Raw genomic sequence first — 22,751 nt, forward strand, 5'->3', positions numbered from 1 at the left:
GGGGGCAGCAAAGCATGTACACCCGGTATTTCTTATACCCATAACCGGTTATCACTACACAGAGAGTGACTGATTACTTACCGGCATACTTACCCTTTTGACCCACTACACCGAATCCCCAGACGGTTGTTCTTATGAATATCTTCCACCATGCAGCCATTTGTGCTGACCTTTGTACACTTTAGTCAGCCTTTTGAAGGAGTTTCTACAGGGTACTACAACTGCAAGGAGATACTATATCACAGAGATGAACTCATAATTTCACTATCCTCACTGATGACCTGGGATATGTTGGTTTTCTACTGTTTTGTGTATTTTATCTTGATTACAGTTTGGCGGTAACGATATACCCAGTGGTTTGAGAGTGGACACTCCCCCCCCCCCCCAATTTAGGTAAGATTACTTTTGTAGTAGAATCACCATCTCAAGCAGTGTTATCCATCAGATCACATACAATGTTTAGAGCATGAATGGACACTTTACACTGATGGAGTTGGGTTGTCACTTGAGAGTCATTATTTTGTTGTGAGTACAGAGTGTTTACTGTATTTTCATAATTTTCATTATTATCATTTACTCTTTTTAGAAAGACGGTGGACCATGAATATACACAGGCCATCCCCAGTCTGGCCGTTACGGTATCTTAGTGGCTAGAATACTTTTAATTTATTATTACAACTTCAAGTAGAGTGACTAATTTACCTGGTCCTGATGAATGCCCCTAACCTCGCTGGGGTCAATCATGGGCAGAAACATATTAACCATCAACAGGGGTTTATTTGATTGAAAACCTGAGTCCTCTCCTTTTTAACCCTATTCCAGTGGACCACTGAATAAAACTGATTCTGCCCCTTGCAGATAGTTTTATTTAACACTCCTTTTGCACTCTTTCCCCCAGGCAATCTATAACATAGCTCCTCTTGAAAACACCTCAGCTCCTCCCCGCAAGGGAGTTGGAGCCCACACCTAGGACCTTGCAGTCTAGGTGTGAGGAGGAAACTCAATGATGAAGCTTGTAACCCTCGGGTGAGTGAGGGTTGTTGTCCCAAAAGGAAGTCTCCCCTGACAGCTCTCTCTTTCACATGCATATAATCGCATATAAGACACCACACAGAAGTACTGTGGTTCCTTTGTCTTCTATTTCTAGTTTATGACCAGACTTCCCTTTTGTGAGTTGCATACAAGATAGGGAGTAGTACGCCATTGGTCGGGTCCCTCCAGCTAGATCCTCTGTGTGGATATAATAAAAAAGTGGGGGTGACCAAGACAAAAAGGGGCACTTTCCTACACTTGAAGACATATATTCTTTTAGTACCAGAATACAAGTGACCAAAATCTATTGGCAAAGCTGGTTAACCAAGCCATCCCCTTTGAGGGTGCACAGGCTGTATTAAAAACACTATCACAGAAATGGAAATAAACTAGCAAACGAACATCTCCTTACAACAAGCAAGAGGTACTATGCCTCCAGGCATAAGGCTTAGTTTAAAAAAATCTCTGAATACAGTTGAAGTTCAGAGCATCATCAAGCAATGATACAAGAAGGAATCTCAGTGTGGCATGCAATGGCTCAAGTGATGCTGTAAAGGATGAAAGACCGTTGTTTTGAAAGGTACTTTGTAAATTCTACCTATTTCTGAAATACTCTTTGATACAGAGGAAAATTACTAAGGTATTTATTAACTGTTTTGCAAAACAGGTTTTTATTTAAACCAGATACAATAATGTGAATACGATAGCATAAAGGCTGGATACATCATCATTCAGTGAATAAGGAAAAAGGGCCCGCTAAAGTACATAAAAAGCTGTAATAAAACCTTTCTATAGTCAAATCATTAGGTATGAAAAAACATGTGTATAATTCAATGAACAATCTACTTTGTTTTACACTAAATAAAGAGCCTTTCTGCAGCTTTCATTTTTTTCTTCCGGTCCATGTTTGATACGGCAGTCCAGCCAGCTTCTCTCATTTTTCTTACAGCTGCTCGTTTTATTGCACTACCAGGAGATTTAAGGGTGGATACACTGTACACCTAAAAGATAAATTCAACATTTTAAATAATGATTTTAAAACATTTGTCTGATGGTTACTATATTCTTGATAGATTTTTCATCTTAGAAATGTAACCAAGCGTCAAGCTCGATCTGAAAATATTTCCAGAACGACATGGTGGATACTAGGTGTAGACACTGTTTTCAGAGAGGTGTTGGCTTACTAGGCACACACCACCCACTGACATCTGTTACACCCAGTTTCCATACCACAGAGGCCAGGAAAAATGCTAGGAACAATATATCATCAGAAAAAAACTGTGCAGATGGAGCAGTGATCATCTGAAGAGGGATGGAGAGATACCATATCTATTGGAAATACATTACTAAGCCCTGGCTTTGGTATGTGAATATAATGTTGATCATTCAGTTTTACGTAATAAACATAATTTTGCTTCTCTTATGCTTTTTGCATAACTTTTGCTCATGGGAATCTAGTTTCAGCAGAAAATGTCTTGAGGGAACTGTAAGAAAAAGTTACTTTACCTGCTGTAACGATCTTTCGGGTGGATACTCTATCTACCTGCAGAATCCTCACATGTAGAACAAATCCAAGCGCCAAATTTTAGAGCTGTTAAGTTGCCGTTAGAGGGCCCTGGTCACGGTCAATGCCAGAAGTGATATTAGGTGATGTCACTGAGGCCATAAAGTGCCTGCTCAGTACACCAACGTCAGTTTCCCTCAATTTTTCCCAAGCTTTCCAGGTGGGAGGGCAGACTGACATTGATGAAGGATTGCAGTACCACAATATAGGAAATGGGATCTTATTAACTTTCTCTGTAACTCATCCATCAAATGGGGAGGTGGGCAGGTTGGCGAGGAATCTGTAGGGAAAGAGAGTATCCACCAGAAAGACCATTATCACAGGTAACTTGTTCTTCAGATGGTTATTTCTACCTGCAGATTCCTCCCCCTCAAACTGATTGCACAGCAACACCCTGCCCAGGAGGAGGGTTGATGGATGGACAAAAAAGGAAATCCTGCCGGACGGACCTGGCAAAATGTCCATCCTTGCACATGTCGGAAGGTGTGCAAGGAATTCCTCGTTGCCGCCTTACAGATCTCTGGAATTGGGACTCCTCTAGCGCAAAAGTGAGCAATTTAACCCTGGTGGAACAGGCTCTGATCCCTTCGGGAGGCTCTATGTTGGCTAAGGAGTAGCAGAGCTTGATGCAAAGGATGATCCACTGAGATAAAGTCCCCTTTTGTACCACCTTACCTTTTTTTGACTCCACAATATCTGACAAAGAGTTAGTTATCTGATCGGATAATTCTTGGTGCGGTCCAGGTAGTAGTTAACCACCCGCCTAGGATCCAATCAATGCAACCGTTCCTCCTCTTTCGTAGGATGAAGCAGTAGCTAGAAAGTTGGAAGGGTGATAGATTGAAAGAGATAGAAGGGGGTCACCACCTTAGGAAAGAAAGCAGCCTTGGTATGCAATACCAACGTGTTTAGAAAGAAAGAAGTGAATGGAGGGCGACTGCTAAGGGCTTTGTAGCTCACTAACCGTTCTAGCAGAAGTGATGGCAACCAAAGCACAGTTTTGAGAGTTAACATTCGTATGGTACAACTGTAAAGGGGCTCAAACAGAGTCCCCATGAAAAAGGTAAGAACTACATTTAAATTCCACTGGGCATTCACAAAGGGAGTGGGAGGAAACATTTTTGCAAGACCTTTGAGAAATCTTGTAAAAAAAAAAAGGGACTTAAAAAGGGATACCTGGTCCAGCAGATAGAGGAATGCAGACAAGGAAGCAAAATACCCTTTCACAGGGCCAACAGTACAACCCCTCTGAGTAAGGGAAAGTGCAAACTGCAGCACTTGAGACAGTTTTGCATGTAAAGTGTCCACATCATTGTCTGCACACCAAACAACAAAATTGTCCCATCTGCCAGACTAGACAGATTTATTGAAGGAGCGAGGTGTAGACAAGATTATGCCAACCATGGCAGCTGGAAGAAGCTTAGTTGCCCCCGCTCAGTCTCAAAGCATGCAAGTGGAAGTCTCGGAGATTGGGGTGCAGAACTATTCCCTCCGACAGGGAAAGAAGGTTTGGCCTGAGCAGAAGGCGAAGTGGGGAAATGTGGAGAAGTGCAGAAGGTTTGCATACCACACCCTGCTCAGCCAATCCGGAGTGAAGAGAATAACTTGGGCTGGGTCTTCGCAAATCTTCCTGAGAACTCATGGAATCAAGGGTATGGGGAGAAATGCATAACACAGCTGAAAATTCCACCTCCACTGAAACACGTTCCCCAAGGCTCCCCTCAGTGGGCACTGGAGGGCTCAGAACTGCTGGCACTGCGCATTTTCAGAGGAGGCGAATATGTCCACTTGAGGAGCGCCCTACTGGGTGAAGATGTCCTGGAGTACCTCTGGTAGAAGATGCCACTTATGGTCTGCACGGTGACGCCAGCTCAGGCTCTCAACTCTGACAGAGACTCCGCTAGGTGATTGGTGGTAATCCAGATCCCTTTGGGTTTGACCAAGACCACAGTCTCAATGCTTTCAGGCAAAGGAGGTGAGACTCTACTTCCCCTTGCTAGTTCACATTCTAAATCGCAGTTGTGTTCTCCTTCAAAATCCAAACAGACAACCTTTAAAGGAAGGGAGAAAGGCCTTGACCATCAGACAAATTGCCCTTAGTTCCAGTAGGTTGATGTGAAGGGCACACTCTTCTGGGGACCAGAGACCCCTTATCTCCAAATCCTCCACATGAAGACCCCACCCTAGGGTGGAAGCATCCGTCACCACCTCAGTCATGATCGGAGGGGGAGTGAAGGCCATCCAGCAGGTCAGGTTTGCCTTGTTCCCCCACTAAGCCACGTCTGCCTCAGCACTGGGGAGATCACGATGGAGTCCAACAGGTCTCACTTGTACTGGAGCCATCACTGCAGGGCTCTTCATGCGTCAACGTGTGTGACTAGGAAAATGCAGGAAGCCAGCAGATTTAGGAATATCAGGACTGGGACTCTCTTGTCTTGCTGGAAAGATGGGACCATCTCCTAAACATCTCTGATCCTCTGTGATGCAGGAAAGGCATGGGTAATAGCGGTGACCATTACGACTCTATGAATTGGAGTCATTAGAAGGCCCCAGGTGAGATTTAGGCTGGCTGATCGAAAAGTCCAGGTCCAACAGAAGGGATGCCGTTGACTGCAGATGGTGCAACACCACCTCAGGTGAACTAGTTTTGATGAGCCAGGTATGGAAAATGGGAATGCCCGACCATCTGTTTGTGAAGACTTGAGGTGTTGATGTCAAATCAAAGAGTAGAACCACAATTTGGTAAACTCACCACAAATTGCAAGTACTTCTAGTGCAACCACAGGATAGGGATATGAAAGGACGCATTTTGCTGTTCCCAAGCTCCAATGCCAGTAAAACTTGTGCTACGATCAGCATCTTGAACTTCTTCTTTTCGAGGAAGAAGTTCAGGTCCATGAGGTCCAAGATCAGTCACAGACTGCCGTCCTTCTTGGGCACCAGGAAGTAACATGAATAACATCCTCTGCCCTTTTCTTGCTCTGGAACTGTCCTCACCGCTCCCCTGAAGAGCAAAGCTGCTACCACCTGCTAAAGAATGCCCAAGCAGTCTGAAGGTGGAGAATTGGGAGGAGTTGGGATAGAGGGCAGAGCCTGAAGGAAGGGTTTAACCCCTTTCTATGATTTGAAGATCCCACTGGTCTGAAGTAATGGCCTTTACAGGTCAGAAGAAAGCAAAACTCCCGTCCTCTCAAAGGCTCCTTGCAGGTTGGGGAAGCACACTAGGCCTGCTCTCCCGGGGATACAGAGGAAGAGGAGGTAGGTTGCAAGGTGGATCCACTGCCTTTTCCTCGATTCTGGCCCCTGTACTGCCTGATGAGAGGATTAGGCTGCTGCTGAAGAGCTGGTTGATACTGTCTGGAACGAAAAGAAGACTGTTTTCTAAAGTCATGAAAGTGACTAAAATGTTGGTAGTCCTTGATCTAAGGCAATAGCTGTAGGCCTAGGCATATGGCAGTGGCTTGTGGGTTTTAACCCGATGCAGAACTGAGTCTGCTTCGTCATCAAAATGCGCACCCATCAAAAGTATGGTCCATGAAGTTGGTTTGGATAACGGAGGAGGAGTTGGATGTTTGCGGCCCTTGGTCTGGGCCACAGAAATTGCAGTGTCAAGCCCAAATTTGATAATACAGCAGGAGGGATTCTGAACGTCTGAAATAAGCTTTTGGAAATGGTCATATCGTCTGGAGCATGCTGCAAGGTTATATGGGCCATGTCCCACAAGACATGATTGTACCTGACTAGAAGGCAGTTGGAGTTAAGGGGCTTCAAGGCCATATTTTCCACAGAGAAGGCCTTTGTTGGACCTGTCAGCCCTAGGGTGGTCTCCCCTTCTATTTTTGATCGTGCCTCATTTTTTCCACCCTCATTTTTATGTTGGACTAGGTCTCCGGGCGCCTTTACATTGCCAATCAGTGTTAAGGTGCAGGTGTTCCCTTCTCCCAAGATGGCTGCCACAGACCCCTGCTACTGCAGAGTGGTCTTTCATAGTAGCACCCTAGCTGCCAGGAGCTGGCTGGGACCCCACAACAATGTTGCGACACCAGCCCGCCTTTTTGTCCCATAGGTAGAATGGGGAAGCTCCTGGAATGTGCTGGAACCTTCTAGAAGGGAGGTGTGGTTTTACTTTTGCCGCCTTGGCTAGAGGTCACCTGACCTAGGGCTACTTAAGTGAGGGAGGGAACTTTTTTTGGTTAGTTGGCCAGTGGGGTAAAGCAGAGCTGGAGAATCCACGCAGGAGTATAGGCGGTAGGGCCTAGCCAGGGACTTATGCCTCTGAGAGTGACAGGATTTAGGTGCTGCCTCTTAAGTGAGTGAGGGATCCTGTGAAACCCACTGATCTTGCCCAGCAGTAGGAGGACCCAGAGAACCTCTGCCCAGCCTGACTAGGAAGGACCTAGTCGCCAACTCAATCCCTACCCCCCTGTACCAGAACCCCTTAAGGGCGCCACAGACATCTGCGCCATCAAGACTTCATAGAACCACTGAGTGCAGAGACTGAACCCTGAAATCATATGCCAAGTACTGAGACTGCGTGTCCAGACTGAACCCTGAAATCATATGCCAAGCACTGAGACTGCGTGTCCAGACTGAACCCTGAAATCATATGCCAAGCGCTGAGACTGCGTGTCCAGACTGCACCCTGAAACCCTATGCAAAGCAGGTTGAGGAACCGCTGGGGATCGACCAGGTATTAGCGCTGTGACCCCTGCGCTCCCTGACCTGGCCTGGAACCCCCGGCAGCGTGCTCCGCTGAGCGCGGAGCTCCCCTACTTAATTTGAGCCCCCCCTGTGGCGTGGAGGCGAAGCGCGCTCACCGCTGCGGCCCGGAGGCCGGAAGAGTGCCCCTCAGCGCCACGAGGCCCGTGGAGAAGCCCGGGGCCCCGTCACTGCCGTCGCAGCTGTTGGAGAAGGTGCGCGAGGCTGTGGACGATTTCCCCCATCGCCGCCGGAGCGGACGCCTTCCGACGTCGAGACCAAGGTAAGCCCGGAGACTGGGATTGACCCCGGTGCGCCCCCTGCAGGCTGGGAGCCACACCGCACCCTGGGCCCGGGTTCCCTCTCCGTGGGAGTCCCCCGTTCACCACGACGTGGACACCCCTCCGAGGGATTTGCCCCCCTTCCCCAGACTGTTTGGAAGCTTGGTGCGCCACGAACTGCACCGAAGGAAAACTGGAAGCTTGCTCGCTCCGAGTAGCGTGGCCCCCTCGAACCGCACTGAAACAGTCTCTACTCTGAATGTTATACGCTGTGCTAATTACGAGTAATGCCACATTTGCAGGTTCTGCTTTGAAGGTTATACGCTGTGCTAATTACGAGTAATGCCATATTTGCAGGTCCTACTCTGAATGTTATACGCGTTGCTGATTACGAGTAATGCCACATTTGCAGGTTCTGCTCTGAATGTTATATGCTTTGGTGATTACGAGTAATGCCACATTTGCAGGTTCTGCTCTGAATGTTATACGCGTTGCTGATTACGAGTAATGCCACATTTGCAGGTTCTGCTCTGAATGTTATATGCTTTGCCGATTACGAGTAATGCCATACTTGCAGGTTCTGCTCTAAATGTTATACGCTTTGCTGATTACGAGTAAGGCCATAATTGCAGGTTCTGCTCCGAACGATATATGCTGTGGGTGATTACGAGGAACGCTTCGCTTGCAGGCGCAGAGTGGAATTGTTACAGGCTTCCTTATTACGAGTACCGCTATGGTGATAGGCTCCACTCACCGGAGTTCCCTACGCCCTTACCACGAGTAGCGCTATGTCTCATGAGCTGCATGTACAATTCCTAAACTGCATATGTCTCGTAAACTGCATGTGCAATTCGTAAACGGCATTTGAACCCCATGAGCTGCAGGTACAAATCCTGAACTGCATTGATCTTGAACTGTTGGATAAACTTGAGTATTTGCATAAAATATACAGTGTGGCGTCCCTTATTGTGTGTGTTCCCCGTTCCATGAGAGGTGCGTGTTGTATGGATGCTTTACACACAGGCCTTTGGGTGCCCAGCCGCTCGTGTCACGTTACCGTCATAGGGACTGGAGACCCCGGTTTCCTACATTGTTGGCGAGCGGTGGGATTTTGGGACCTGTGACCATACAGCACCCTTCAGTGAAGTGGAGGGCGCCACAATTAAACGCCTATTGTTTTTTTTCAAAAAGCTCTGCAACCATTATTTGCTGCATTTATTGATTCCACTGTCCAGGCTGAGAGTGTAAGAGAATCCTGGTTAGCTGGTTACTGTCACCCATATCCTAGGAATTTCTTCCTTAGTATCTAGGTCCCCACCTGTCACGATGGAATTCCGGTTAGCTGACCTCGAGGGGTACACTGTAAAGCAACTGAGAGAGTTCGGGCAGGGGATGGGGGTGCCTGGGGTGCGGAAGGCCAAAGGACCGGAACTCCGTACCGCCATTAGGGCATGGGTAGAGGCCCACCCAGAAGGGAGAGAGGATGAGGGACAGGAGGCGCCAGATGCACCTCAGGAGGAGAGCGCCCAAGAAGTACTAGACATACTTAATGTGGATATGTCTGAAAATGTGCCCCCAGGGAGATGTTCTGGGGCCAGTAGTAGGACAGGGTCTAGGAGGAGCGCGTCTCCAGAGGAGTACGAGGACAGAAGGGAAGAAAGGCAGTTAAAATGGGAGCTGGCCAAGTTGGACCAAGAAAGAAAATGGGAACTGGCCAAATTGGAACATGAAAGTGAAAGAGGGGTGGGAGAAGACTTCCCCGTAACATTGTCAGCTACATGCTGGCGTTCCGCAGCCAGATGGCCAAGCTGTGGAAGGCGGCCTTAGAGAACCTGGAGGCTAGCCAGACCGTGATGGAGTGGTATGACCGCAACGCTCGGACGGTCGAGTTGGACGTTGGACAGAAGGTGTGGGTTATGGAACCTGGGGAGCTTTGTGCCCTCCAGGGCCGGTGGACTGGCCCGTACGACATTGTGGAGCGGCGAGGCCAGACCACGTACGTTGTGGATTTGAAAACCCCCCGTCAGCCCCTCAGGGTGCTCCACGTCAACCGCCTGAAGCCGCACCATGAGCGATCAGAGCTTGCTCTCCTTATGGTGATGGATGGGAGCGAAGAGGAAGAGAGTGAGGCTCTTCCTGACCTTCTAGCGGTACAGGAGAAGGATGGTTCGGTGGAAGGTGTAGTCCTCTCCCCATCCTTGACCCCAGAGCAACAGAGGGACTGTCGCCATGTCCTGGGACAGTTCGCCTCGTTGTTCTCCCTCACGCCTGGAATCACTCATCTGTGTACCCATGATGTGGACACAGGGGGCAGCCCCCCGGTAAAGAACAAGTCTTACCGGCTCTCTGACCGAGTGAAGGATAGCATCCAGCGTGAGGTGGCAAAAATGCTGGAGCTGGGGGTGATAGAACCTTCCAGCAGCCCGTGGGCTAGGCCAGTGGTGTTGGTGCCGAAAGCGGCCCCACCAGGTACGACGCCGGAGCTTCGGTTCTGTGTGGACTACCGGGGGTTGAACTCTGTCACGAACACAGATGCTCACCCCATCCCACGTGCAGACGAGCTAGTGGACCGGCTGGGAGCAGCCCGGTACCTCAGCACTATTGATCTGACATCCGGATATTGGCAGATTGCCATGGCCGATGGAGCAAGGGAGAAGACAGCATTCTCCACCCCCGAGGGCCACTACCAGTTTCGAGTGATGCCCTTTGGGCTCAAAAATGCTCCGACCACATTCCAGCGGTTAGTGAATCAGGTACTATCTGGCCTGGAGTCCTTCTCAGCGGCCTACCTGGATGACATAGCTGTCTTCAGTAGCACCTGGGAGGACCATCTGCAGCACCTCCAGGAGGTATTGCAGGCGCTGCAACGGGCTGGCTTAACAATTAAAGCCAGCAAGTGCCAGATTGGACAGGGATCTGTCGTGTACCTGGGACACCTGGTGGGCGGAGGTAAGGTGCAACCCCTCCAGGCCAAAATAGAAAGCATCTTGGCTTGGGAGCCCCCCAAGACCCAAACAGAGGTCTGAGCTTTCCTCGGCCTCACTGGGTATTACCGCCGGTTCGTCAAGGGATATGGTACCAGTGTGGCGTCCCTTATTGTGTGTGTTCCCCGTTCCATGAGAGGTGCGTGTTGTATGGTTGCTTTACACACAGGCCTTTGGGTGCCCAGCCGCTCGTGTCACGTTACCGCCATAGGGACTGGAGACCCCGGTTTCCTACAGCCTTTTTGCTTCAGGCCTCAAGATGCTTCAATTACCTACTGGAGAGAGCTGTCAGAAAGGCACCTCCAGATTGAACAAGAGGTTTGGATGACAAGGCTCTCTGGTAATGGGGTGTCGATAGGAAGGATAGTCGATAATGTTAACCTGCAACTGACAGGGTAGAAGAGGGTTTCTCCCTTGCTGCCAGAATAGGTTTCGGTAAGAAAAGGAAGAAGTGATTCTGAGATTGCTGAGGAGGGATGGTGGGCTCCAGTAAGGTCTCTGTCATTGGTAGCTGAAGGTCCAAAACAGATGGGGCTTTTAACATGACTTTATGGAGACACATTAATTCAGGTGTTGATGGTCCAGTGGGGTAGTCCATAGGAAGTTCAGAAAAAGTATCTAAGCCACTTGCAGAAGACAACCCCAGAAACTCCAGAGGGTCCTGGTCTCTATAGGGAAGGAATTAGACAGTTTCTGAACCTGTCCCAAAACGTTTGTGAAGTTTGGTCCCAAATACTTCCTCTTCCAAGAGCAGTTGGGTCTCTTTGGTAGACACATTTAAAGCTCGGCATCAGATGGTAGCGTCGGTGGTTCCGTACTTGGAGCTGAAGGTGGGGTGGTGTCAGTGGAGGCAGAGGCGGAAGCCACTCCATCCACAGTGTCGGATGTAGTGCTGAATATCTGAGCACCAGGTCGAACCAGGACACTGACAGCATTGGTTCCTAAAGTGCGGTGTCAAGTGAAAAGGCAGGAACATTGGAAGCTGAGTTGAAGGAGCCGTTGAGATTGAAGGGATGTCTGACAGCGTTGAAGCCTTCGCAAAAATAGAATACATGGCTTTGAGGAAAGCCAATGGGCCTGACCCTGTGGTCAGGAACTTTGGGAAGGTTGGCGCCAATGCTGAAATCTTGTGCAGCGTAACTGCCGGCGCTGAGGGCTTCAGGAAGGACAGAGGTTGCCTCTGAGCCGAGTCCAGAGGAGAAGCAGAGCTGAGCAGAGATGGGGCTGCTGGTATCAAATCGCGAAACTCTGATTCCGAGGATAAAGATTGTGTGGGAGACGGAGAGTGATGGGGTGACTTACCTCTGGAGTGCTTCTTGGTCATTGTATTAAAAGGGGATCTGCTTTCATGGTTACCCCCACTTTTTGCTGGTGTTAGTATGTTTTTTGACTAGTCTGACTGGGTCCTGCCTAAATTGACTATGGTAATTTCTTCTGTATCTCCATAACTGGCCACTGGCGTATCCTTGTAAGTCCCTTGTATATGGTACTAAGGTACCCAGGGCATACATACACCAGGGGTCTCCCATGGGCTGCAGCATGTATTGTGCCACCCATGAGAGACCCCTCAATCTGTGACTACAGGCTTGCCATTGCAGCCTGTGTGACCCCTCACAACAAATATAAGTTTTCTTATATCTGAGGTCACTGCACCTAAAACCTATAAGTCACCCCTCTGGCAGGCCTTTCATTCCTGAAGGCAGGGCACTAGTTATACATTTGAGGGTGTCCCTGCATGAGCAGGACACTCCTACAAACCCCGGAGTCGATTCTCCAGGCTCATTAAGTGCAACTGTACCAATTACTTACCTTCGGTAGTGGTGTATCTGGTAGAGACGATTCTAGCCGCAGATTCCTTAACATAGAATTATCCCCAGACGTGAAACTGGATCCGGAAAACTCTTTTTCCCACAGAATCTCTGTGCGCCGGGGTAGGGCACCATGGGACTCCGCCCTAACGTCGTCCGTGGGCATGATGTCAGCGAGGTCACATAAGCCCCACCCCGGCGCGCTGACATCAGTTTGCTTCGGAGAACTTTTCTGCGCCACCACGCGGAGCCAGTGCAAACAGAAAACTGTGAGAGCATGGGAACAGTGTGCAAGAAGTATAGAAAGAAGTAAAAAACAACCCATGGTGACCCAACAGCAGCACGAAAGACAGCGTCCACACCGCGGACCAGAACACATATGACAAAAAAGAACATGGCAGTAGCCCAAAAGGTGGCCTCACAAGGGAAAGGGGACACCACCCCCAGGGGACAGAGAACCCCAAGGACCTGCAAGCAAAGCAGCAGGCAGAGGAGACCTCAGCCTCATGCAAAAGCACGAAAGGGAAAGAAGGCCGGAGCGGGCAAGGACCCACAACAGACCCCCAGACAACCCTTTCAAAGCACGCCGAGACCCCGCAAGAGCGAGGAACCCAGGCACCGCCCAGAGACCCCACCTCCCCCGAGGGCAGCAAGGGAGAAGAATCCTCAGGAGCAGGGGAATACATAAGGCACAAGAATCCATCCACACAAAAACAGCCAGAGCACGCATCCGGCAGGAAGGAGGTGAGCAGGATAGCCGAAGAGGGCAAGGTGCCAAAGAGAGAAGAGGACAGAAAACCGGGCAAGGAGGGCAAGACACCCGGAAGCCCAAGCCACCAAGGAAGCCTAGAGCAGAAGACCCAACCAAAAAGGGCCCAGGGTCCCCAAGAGGCAAGCCACCCAAGGGGGGCTGGAGCAGAAGGCCCAGCAGGACGGGCCCTCGCAGAACGGGAAGGAAGGGTGGGTCGTAAAGGAATCTGCGGCTAGAATCGTCTCTGCCAGATACACCACTACCGAAGGTAAGTAATTGGTACATCTGATAGAGACTACCAGCCGCAGATTCCTTACCGTAGAATAGATACCCTAGCCATACCCAGAAGGGAGGGGAGGAGGGACTGCGAGAGGAGCCCCCCCAGCCCAAAGGAACACAGAGCCCCAACAGGGGAGCCAGCAAGAGGCGAGGAGGACAGAACCGTCCCACAAGGTAAGGGGCCGCAGAAGCCCGGAGGAACGAAGAAGACTCCGCAAGAAGCCAAGACAAGGGCCAGCAACAGAGAGCACTACCCCCACACCCCACGAAGAGACAGCGGAGCGGAGAGGCGCCCCACAGGAAAAGACAAGAAGAAAAGAGCAGAGGCACACACCGCTGCCCGCGGAGGTGGAGCACAGCCCCGACAGCGCACAGCCGGACCCCAGCAGAGGCCAACAAAGGTGCACAGAGCACTCGGATCGCAAGGCAAAGATGAGACAAAAGAGCTCAAGAAGAGGAGCCAGGAAGGGGTGGCCCAGCGGTACAACCCGGGACTTACCCAGAACATCGACCTACCGAAGCCGATGTAATGGAACACCAGAAGGAAGGCAGCAGCACCAGAACGAGCCAGGCCAACCATCCCATCAACAACCAAGACGGAACCATCAAGGAAGGGCCCACAGGTGGCACGACCGAAGGACGCCATGAATCTCGAAGCAGAGAAACAAAAGAAGAAAGGTCGCCCTCGGCGGCATACAGCGATCTTGTGGAACACAAGGAACCCGAGAGGGCAGGTGCCGCTGCCCAACAGAGAAGAGGACTATACAATAGCAACCAGCACCCCACCTGGGGTAGGACATGTCCCCCAAAGATCACCAGGGGAAAAAACCTCTTGGGGCAAAACCCTGCGGAAGAGGAAGAACCAAAAAGGGCCTGCAGACAGCACCACAGGTGGCTTACCAGGCAGCCAAGTCGCACAAAAAAAAATTGAAGGGCCGATCCAGCGGCCGAGGGCACCAAGAGGACAATCAGACCTCAAAGGCCCACTCCAACCTAAACCAGATACATACACAAGGCCAAAGCCCCCACCAAGCACAGAAGGGCCAATAAAAGGGCACCAAGACAGGTTTCACTAGAACCAGACTATAATGAAAAACAGCGCCCCAACGGAGCAAGGGATAAAATCTCCCAAGAAACACACAAAACGACCACCGAAATCAAGGAAGAGGAGGAGGGGGAGGACGGAGGCCCGCAAGAAGCCGCTATCGCAGAATCTACATGAGAGTTAAACAGAAGCACTCCGTCAAAGGGCAAATCAAACAAACGCTCCCGGATATTTTCTGGAAGACCCCATCGCGCAACCAGGCATGGCAGCGGAGGGCAACCGAACACGCCATAGCACGTGCAAGACATTCCGCGACATCCAAAGCTGAATGCAGAATATACAACGCCAACTCGCGACCTTCGAGCACACGACTCCGCAAGTTCACCCCAGCGCCCTCCCCGGAGATGCGGGGTAGAAGGGCCTCTGCGGTATCCCAGAAGGCAGAGGTAGCTCTAGCCAGAACACAGAGCGTATTGAGCGCACGCAGAGCAGCGCTCGAGGAGGCAAAAACATTACGCCCCCAAGAGTCCAACCAATGGGACTTCCACGACAGTGGGAGCAATACAGAGGGAAAAGACGGAAAGGCAGCCTGAAGAACAGGGCCCTGGGCGGAGGGATGGGAAGAAAGGCAAGCGGGCCCATGAGGAGCCGGTCGGTGGCGGCGAAGCAGCGGCGGAGGCACCGGATCCCCAGAAGCACGGCGTCCCCAGGCCCCCAAGAGGGAATCATGGAGCAAGGCTTCAAAAGGAAGCAAGGGCTCCCCCCCACCAGAGCCCCGGTCGAGGACCTCCAACAAATGGTCAGGAGGCACCTGCGCGATCGGGAAGTCCATCTGTAAGATCCCAGCGGCCCTGGCGATAGCCCGGACAAAGGCGACGCCCGCTTCCGAGGGACCCCGCAAAGGCGAGAGCAAGTCTCCAGTGGGCGAAGGCTGCAGGTTGAGCCGCCCGTCCCCACGCCCCGCCGTAGAGAGGAAAGGCCCGCCCAGAAAGGACGGGAACCCCACTGACGAGTGAGGAACCTGAGGGCCCTCCGGAGAAAAAGTAACAGCCGCAGGGGCGGCCCCGCGCAAGGGGTCGAACAGCGGTCCCGGGACCCGCGGCTGCGGGAACGGGTAGAGCTAGCCCGAGAAGGCGCAGGAGAGAAAGTAATGCGGCGCCCGGACTTCGGCGAGGAGCAGACCAAAAGACGGCAATCGTCCGGAGACGAAGGAGCGTCTGGGGAAGAGTCGACGCGCCCACGCCGAACCAGCACCAGAGAGACCTCTACGGGAGCCGGGGCATCCTTCACCGGGGCCGGAGCATCTGCCACCGCCGTCGGCACGCCCCTAGGGGCCAGACCCACCTCCAAAACCACCTGTCGCGCAGGAAAGGTCAAACTCGGCGAGGCCAAGGAGCGGCGCCAAAATGGCGCCGGCACGACCCTGGAGGGGCCCACTGCCGGCGGAGAGGGACGTGGTGAGGCAATCTCCGACCCGGCTTCAACCATCTGGCCCGGAGAAGAAAGCCGCTGGCGCCGGCCTGGCGCCAGCTCGGCCTCCAGGAAGGCAGCCGCCTGTCCAGAAGGCCGAGGGGAACCTGGGGACAAGCCCCGAGTCCCAGCGACCCCCAGCGATGCCACAGGGAACCCCGCAGGGCTTTGCGGTGAGGCGGGAGCGCTGTGGGTTGAGGAAGGGAACCCCAAAGGGCTGCACCTCGGCGACACCACATCACCCGCTCCTGTAGCCGCACCTGGCGGCGTCGGGGATTGGTTCCCCCGGCGACTCCACAGCCGGCCCCGCGCGAGGCGAGGGGACCGCAGAAGTCTCAGGGGGAGGGGTGGGGCGGAGGGAGGCCTGCAGAGCCGCAGCGTAGGCCTCCATCTGAGCCCTGGACACCCCAGCGCCGGGGAGCGGCGCATAGAGGGCCGACGTCCGAGGACGCACGTCCCGAGAGGAACATGCGTTCCCCGCCAACCGAGGACCAGGTGCCGGAGGCAGACTGGCAGACTTACCCACCGGCGAGCGACGGCCAGGGAGCCGCCGGCGCAGCCGAATGTGGGGATTCTTGGACCCCTCCAGCGACAGACGCGGGGACGAGGCCGACCTGGACAGGCGGGCCGAAAGCAGCTTCATCCGGCACTCCCGCCGGGATTTGGGCTTGAGCTGCTAGCAGGCGTCACAGTCCGTTGAGTCGTGTGTTCGCCCAAACACCACATGCAGATGGGGTGGGGGTCCGTCGCCGACATCGGACGCGCACACTTATCACAAGTTTTAAAGCCCAAAGGCATTGCTCACAGATCCCCAATAAAAACAAGGGAAGGCCTGAAAACAGGCGAGCAGAGCAATCCAGATCCGCGTGGCACCCGGAAAAGAAGAAAACTGATGTCAGCGCGCCGGGGTGGGGCTTATGTGACCTCGCTGACGTCATGCCCGCGGACGACGTCAGGGCGGATTCCCATGGTGCCCTACCCCGGCGCGCAGAGATGCTGTGGGAAAAAGAGTTTTCCGGATCCAGTCTCACGCCTGGGGATAATTCTACGTTAAGGAATCCGCGGCTAGTAGTCTCTATCAGATAGCCATTTTTATACATATATTGGACATCAGTAACTACGAGATGTCCAACTATATAGTGGCTGCACCAAACCCGGTCATGTTTGGTATCAAACATGTTGGAATCATACCCCAACACCGCTTCCAGTTTTGGAAGTAAGATTCCCATGTACTGGGGGGCTCCTTTGGGGTACTCCCCTGTACTCCAAGTTACAGCCTTTCAGGGTCTGACAGCAAGCTAGTGCTGCTGCCGACCCCAGACAAGATTCTGCTCTTCTGCTGCTGAGCCAAGCTCCAGCAGGGGAAAGTAGAACAATAGGTTTCCTGTCATAGGGAGGTGTGACCACCTCTCCAGACAGGACTTAGTGTATTGGGCTAGGATTGGGGCACTTGCCAGCGCCACCAGACTGCTTTGAAGGGCACAATTGGTGCCTTCCTTTCATACACCAGTTTGAACCAGTTTAGGCAGACTTTGGCTCCTGCTCTGTCATGAAAAAGGACAAAGGACATGGGAGTAGTTTCCCCTCTGTCCATCCCCTCCACTGGGAGGGACCCCTGATTCGTCTTAACCCCTTTGCTATGGTATTTAAGGTCTTATCTGTGGGTGGGTCCTCAGATTCGTCATGGGACAAAACTTAAGATTAAAACCACGTCACTCTTTGACCGTCTGGACACCTGGACTTCGCCTGGAACCAAAACTGCATTAAGGAAGACTCCTGCTACTTCCGGTCTCGCTGTTCTGCAAGTCTTCTTCATTGTCGGTGTCTGTGCTTCTTCCAGGATCTTTAACAGAACTGTGGGCATTAAGGACACCTGAAGTAATCTCCCTTGAAGTGAAGGAGTCACTCCCCTGCATCTGCAGGCACTGCAACAAAATTGACCGGTCTGCTGCTACTGATGTCCCACGGACTTCGGAAGGTTAAGCAACACAGAAGGTGGTTCTACAACTACCTCGAGGCCTGACTTGTCCTCTCTGCAATTTTGAGGCCAGTATCCCTCGTTGGAACCGCTGGGACAGAACTCCGGTGCACCGTGTCGACTTGCCGTTGCCAAGGCTTGTTGGCCTGCACTCCAGAGATCTTCAGGCTACAAAAAGCTCCAGCCTCTCTTCCTGTCAAGTACAGTGTACGCACCACATCCTCTGTGTCGTGGGCCTTCCTTCTTGGTAAGCTGCTCGAGGTCCTCTTGCAACTCCTGTGCCTTTGGCCTTTGGGTCCTTCTGAGGTTCTTCTTCTGCTTTAGTGGACTCCCCTACTTGCTCAGGTCCTGCTCTTACTCTCCTGCTTGTGGTGAGTCAGTTGGACCTTGCTGATCCCAACATTGCTCCTTCTTCACTTTCCACGGCTGTTGCAGATGCCAAGGCTTGCAGGTGCTTCCGCCGGACACTGACCCCCTGGTTCTCGACTTACGATGTGGGACAGCTCGGGCACGGCTCCTGGTCTTCCTCAGCATCGCCTGGTCCTCACAGCTGCAGTGACAAGATCCCTTATCAACTCTTCTGAACAGCCAACACCGGTGGACATTGCTCATCGTGCCCCCTGGGCACCTCCAAGAGGCAGAGACTCTGTCCCCTCTGCTTTCAGATTCTTCACTTCAAGAATCCACCTTTGGATTCCACTGGACCTTTGCACAGTCTTCTCCAGCAGCATGTTTCCTGAAATCCTCCATTGTGGTCCACAGTGGTTTCTGACATCACTTCGCACCTATGCACCCGGCTTCCCTGGTGTAGGTGTCCTGGTTTCTGGGCTATCCACGGGTGGGGTGACTCTCCAACCTTCTGTCTTCCACAGGGTTAATTCAGAGTCTACTGGGAAGGGTCCTTCTTCAAAACTGCAAATGCGGCTTCCCCGTTGACTTCTATTGGACACGCAGCTGTATTTCCACTCTGCACACAGCCTTCGTGGGGTTCCTGGGTACTCACCTTGGGTGGTTCCTTGTGTCCCCAGCTCCTCTGAGTCTCCTGGTCCCAGTCCTGACTTTGGTCGTTGTTTGCATTCCACTTTTTTGGTATATGGTTTGGTATCCCCCTGAGAACACTGTATTTTGTGCTACTTACCTAGTTGAAACTGAAGTATTATTATGTATTTGTGTTTATATCTCCGGGTAGGAGATATACCAATGTGTTAGTGACGGTTGTGTAATAAATATAACGATTTGTATATATACACTGTGTGGTTCTTTTTCATTTAACCTAAACAACATGATTAATCTGTTAAAACAAGCTGCTTAACACTCCTTCAAGATAAGTCTGAAGACTGCTGTCCACTGCTGCCAATTTGAGGGGTTTCAAAAGGTTATTAAAGACCACTAAAATCACCATAAGGGTTGTCTGGATTAGTAGAAGTTGCTTCACACTCACACACTACCATTGCAGGCTGCGTGTTTTGGTGCAGAGTAAAGTGAAGAGTGGACATGGCACACATCCCTGTGTAGTGAGTATATGTGCATTGCGCACACCTACTGATATGTAAATTAAGGGCAACTTAAAGTATTTTGTTGCTGTTTTTTATGTTTAGCGTGCTGGGTAGGAACATATGATTGCCTAGCATACGTGTAATAATACAACTCTGCTTCAAGTGTCACTGATCACTTGTAACCTGGCCACACAGCAATTGATTCTATCAACAATTTTTCAACACAAATTTAAATAGTACTGCAACGTCTCATTAAACTGTTCATCAGACTTCGCTTTTTAATTTAACGATTTGTGAATCTTTTATATCTAATATTAATTTGATGATATTAGATTACACAACATACTCTGTTTTTAACAAAAAGTAAAAAGCTGGTGAAATGACTTATTTGACAAAAGAAAGTTTAATTTTTGATCTTGTGTCTGTTGCACAATGCATTTCGGGATGTCACTCCCTTCTTTATGTACCACTGTGAAAAATATGAAATATCACAAATCAATATTTTTAAACTTAATTCAACTGTACACATCTTTTTAGTGGTTGACTGTGTGATGGAAAGCTAAAAATGTATTAGAAACTGTACTTGATAGAGGAAAGAAACACCTGTGCCTTAAAGCATGACAATGTGCTTAGTGTTACCCGAAGATGGAAAACCCCGTGCCTGAGAACATTACAATATGCTTGGAATCACCCAGAGATGAGAAAAAGGAAAAAAGGTGTTGACAGACCCCCTCTCTGTTCCGTGACCACAAATTTACCCTGACTTATAAATCATATTGCTCACAAACATAGTGCCAAGCTGATCTGTGACAGTGAAGTACTAGATTGACAGATTAACTATCCATCATAACTCATGAAGCAATCACAACATGGAGTAGTTGTTTATCACAACACCTTTCTAAATGTCATGACCAAACGCACTTCTGTACAGACTCTGGGGCATATCATCAAGGCGGCGCTATAAAATTATCGCCGCTTTTGAGTTCGTTTTCGGCCGAAAAGTGGCGATAATTTTATCGCTTTATCAGCAAGGTCACGCTATCGCGTGAATCCTTGCCTTAGCGCCCTTTCCCTTAACACCAGCTTTGCATCTCTAATGAGATGCAAAGTGGGCGCTCCTTCCCAAAAGAACGTGAGAAATGTCGCTAACCGACATTTCTCCTATTACCTAGCCTCATGCTAACCTGCAGAGCGATAAGAAAAGTAGCTCTAACCGCGTTTATCGCTACTTTCCTTACACCTGCTTTTCATCTGACTTAGCCATGATATCCAATGGAAGGTAGATATCATGGCTGAGTCTGCCCTGCCCTATCAACAAGCTATCGCCAAACGTTGTGCGATTACCGCTGGATTTCCAGCGATAATCGCACATTTGGCAGCTTGCGCCTGGAATTTTATCGCTGGTGAGAGAAGCGTTGCTGATAGCACGCTATCTCAGCAATAAAATTCAGAGTTAGCCAGCGATAATTATCCTCGTGCTAAGCGCGCTGAGCGATAATTATCGCCGGCCCTTGCTGGTATGCCCCTCTGTAAGTAATAATCAACAATAAGGAATGTTATGTCTGCTTTCTAACCAATGGACAACTAGATTGAAATTAGTGTTTTTGTTAAGGATCATGCTTTTGTGTTCTGTAATTCTTGTTTTGATCTTTCGTTCTGTTTTACTGATGTACATTAGCTCAAATGGACATTTAATGCAGTAAATCACGTTAGGTGAATAACAATCTGCTGAATGAACAAGTTACTTACCTTCGGTAACGATATATCTGTAAGAAACATTAGTTAGTTAGATTCTTTACCTTAGAATATCCCCAGGCGTCAGGCTGGATCCGGAAAGATTTTCGTCAGCAATACCCTTGCGCGCCGCTAGGCGTCGTTTGCGGCTCCGCGTCCGTCGTCGGCGTCGTGATCGCAGGGATGACGTCGTCGGAGTTCTTAGACGCCGCCCTCGCGCGCTGATGTCAGTTCCTGTACATAGGTTTCCGCTCCAGGATCGTAGAGCCATGCAAGAGACCGACAATGGTGCCATAAATCTAGGGCCCTGAAAGGGATGTCCTTAACCCTAGATATCAGTTCGCAGTAAGGGGAGGATCGGTGGGGCGGTAAGGAATCTAACTAACTAATGTTTCTTACAGATATATCGTTACCGAAGGTAAGTAACTTGTTCATCTGAAAGAAACACGTTAGTTAGATTCCTTAACTTAGAATAGATACCCCAGCAATACCAACCCCGGTGGTGGGTCTACGAACCAAGATCACACCAGGTCCTGGAGAACGGAACGGCCAAAGAGGCCGTCTCTCCGGACTTGGCTGTCCAGGCAGTAATGCTTGGCAAACGTGTGCAGCGAGGCCCACGTTGCTGCCTAACAAATGTCCTGTAGAGGGACTCTCCGTCCCAGGGCAGTAGTAGCCGCTGTGGCCCGGGTGGAATTGGCTCTCAGCCCAACAGGAGGATCCTTCTTAGCTAAGGAATAACAGGCCTTAATGCACAAACGACCCACCGAGAGATGGTTCGCTTGTGCACTGCCCGGCCCTTCTTAGCGCCCACGTAGCCAACAAAGAGTTGGTCGTCCACCCGGAACTGTTTTGTGCGGTCCAGATAGAAGGACAGCGCTCGTTTTGGGTCCAGACGGTGGAGTCTCTCTTCCTCTTTCGAGGGATGCAGAGGCAGAAAGAAGGTGGGCAGTGTAACAGACTCGCCAATGTGAAAAGCAGTTACCACCCTAGGGAAAAAGGAAGGACGAGTCCTGAGCACGACCTTGCCCGGATGGACAGAAAGGAAAGGAGGCTTAGAAGATAGAGCCTGGAGTTCACTCACTCATCTAGCAGAGGTGATGGCAACCAGGAAGGCAGACTTAATAGTCAGAAGACGAAGACGACAATTATGAAGTGGCTCAAAGGGAGCGCACATCAGATAGGTTGACACTAGGTTCAAATCCCACTGAGGCATTACGAAAGGGACAGGAGGAAACATATGAGTAATGCCTTTAAAAAATTGAGCAACAACAGGGGATTTGAAAAGAGAAGGCTTATCAGGTAGCCATAAGAAAGCAGAAATAGCTGAAAGTTATCCCTTGAGGGTGCCCAGAGCAGAGCCCTGGTGGGTCAGGGAAAGAAGAAAGAGGAGAACCTCAGAAAGAGGGACAGAAAGGAGATCCATAGCTTTTGCTGTGCACCATGCCACAAATTTGTTCCACCTGCAGGCGTATACCATTTTAGTGGAAGTACGCCTGGCTGCCAGAATGGCATCGCAGACTTCAGGAGGCAAGTCAAATGGCATCAACTGTCGCCGCTCAATCTCCACGCATGGAGGTGGAGGTTGGACAGGTTCGGGTGGAGGACCGTCCCCTGCTCCTGCGACAGAA

The 22,751-nt window shown here is 50.7% G+C and overlaps 1 protein-coding gene across 1 annotated transcript in view; it reads right to left on the minus strand.

Moving 5' to 3' along the window:
* Nucleotides 1-1,873: 1,873 nt before the first annotated feature.
* Nucleotides 1,874-22,751, minus strand: part of LOC146871866 (synaptonemal complex protein 1-like) — a 2,219,271-nt gene continuing 2,198,393 nt past the window's right edge. Inside the window, exon 13 of the mRNA XM_085652069.1 lies at nucleotides 1,874-2,033. Within this exon, the coding sequence (XP_085508195.1) occupies nucleotides 1,890-2,033 (144 nt within the window). The 3' untranslated portion in view covers nucleotides 1,874-1,889. The remainder of the gene's footprint in view (nucleotides 2,034-22,751) is intronic.

Source organism: Triturus cristatus, chromosome 1_1, assembly GCF_964204655.1.
Source record: "Triturus cristatus chromosome 1_1, aTriCri1.1, whole genome shotgun sequence".
NCBI lineage: Eukaryota > Metazoa > Chordata > Amphibia > Caudata > Salamandridae > Triturus > Triturus cristatus.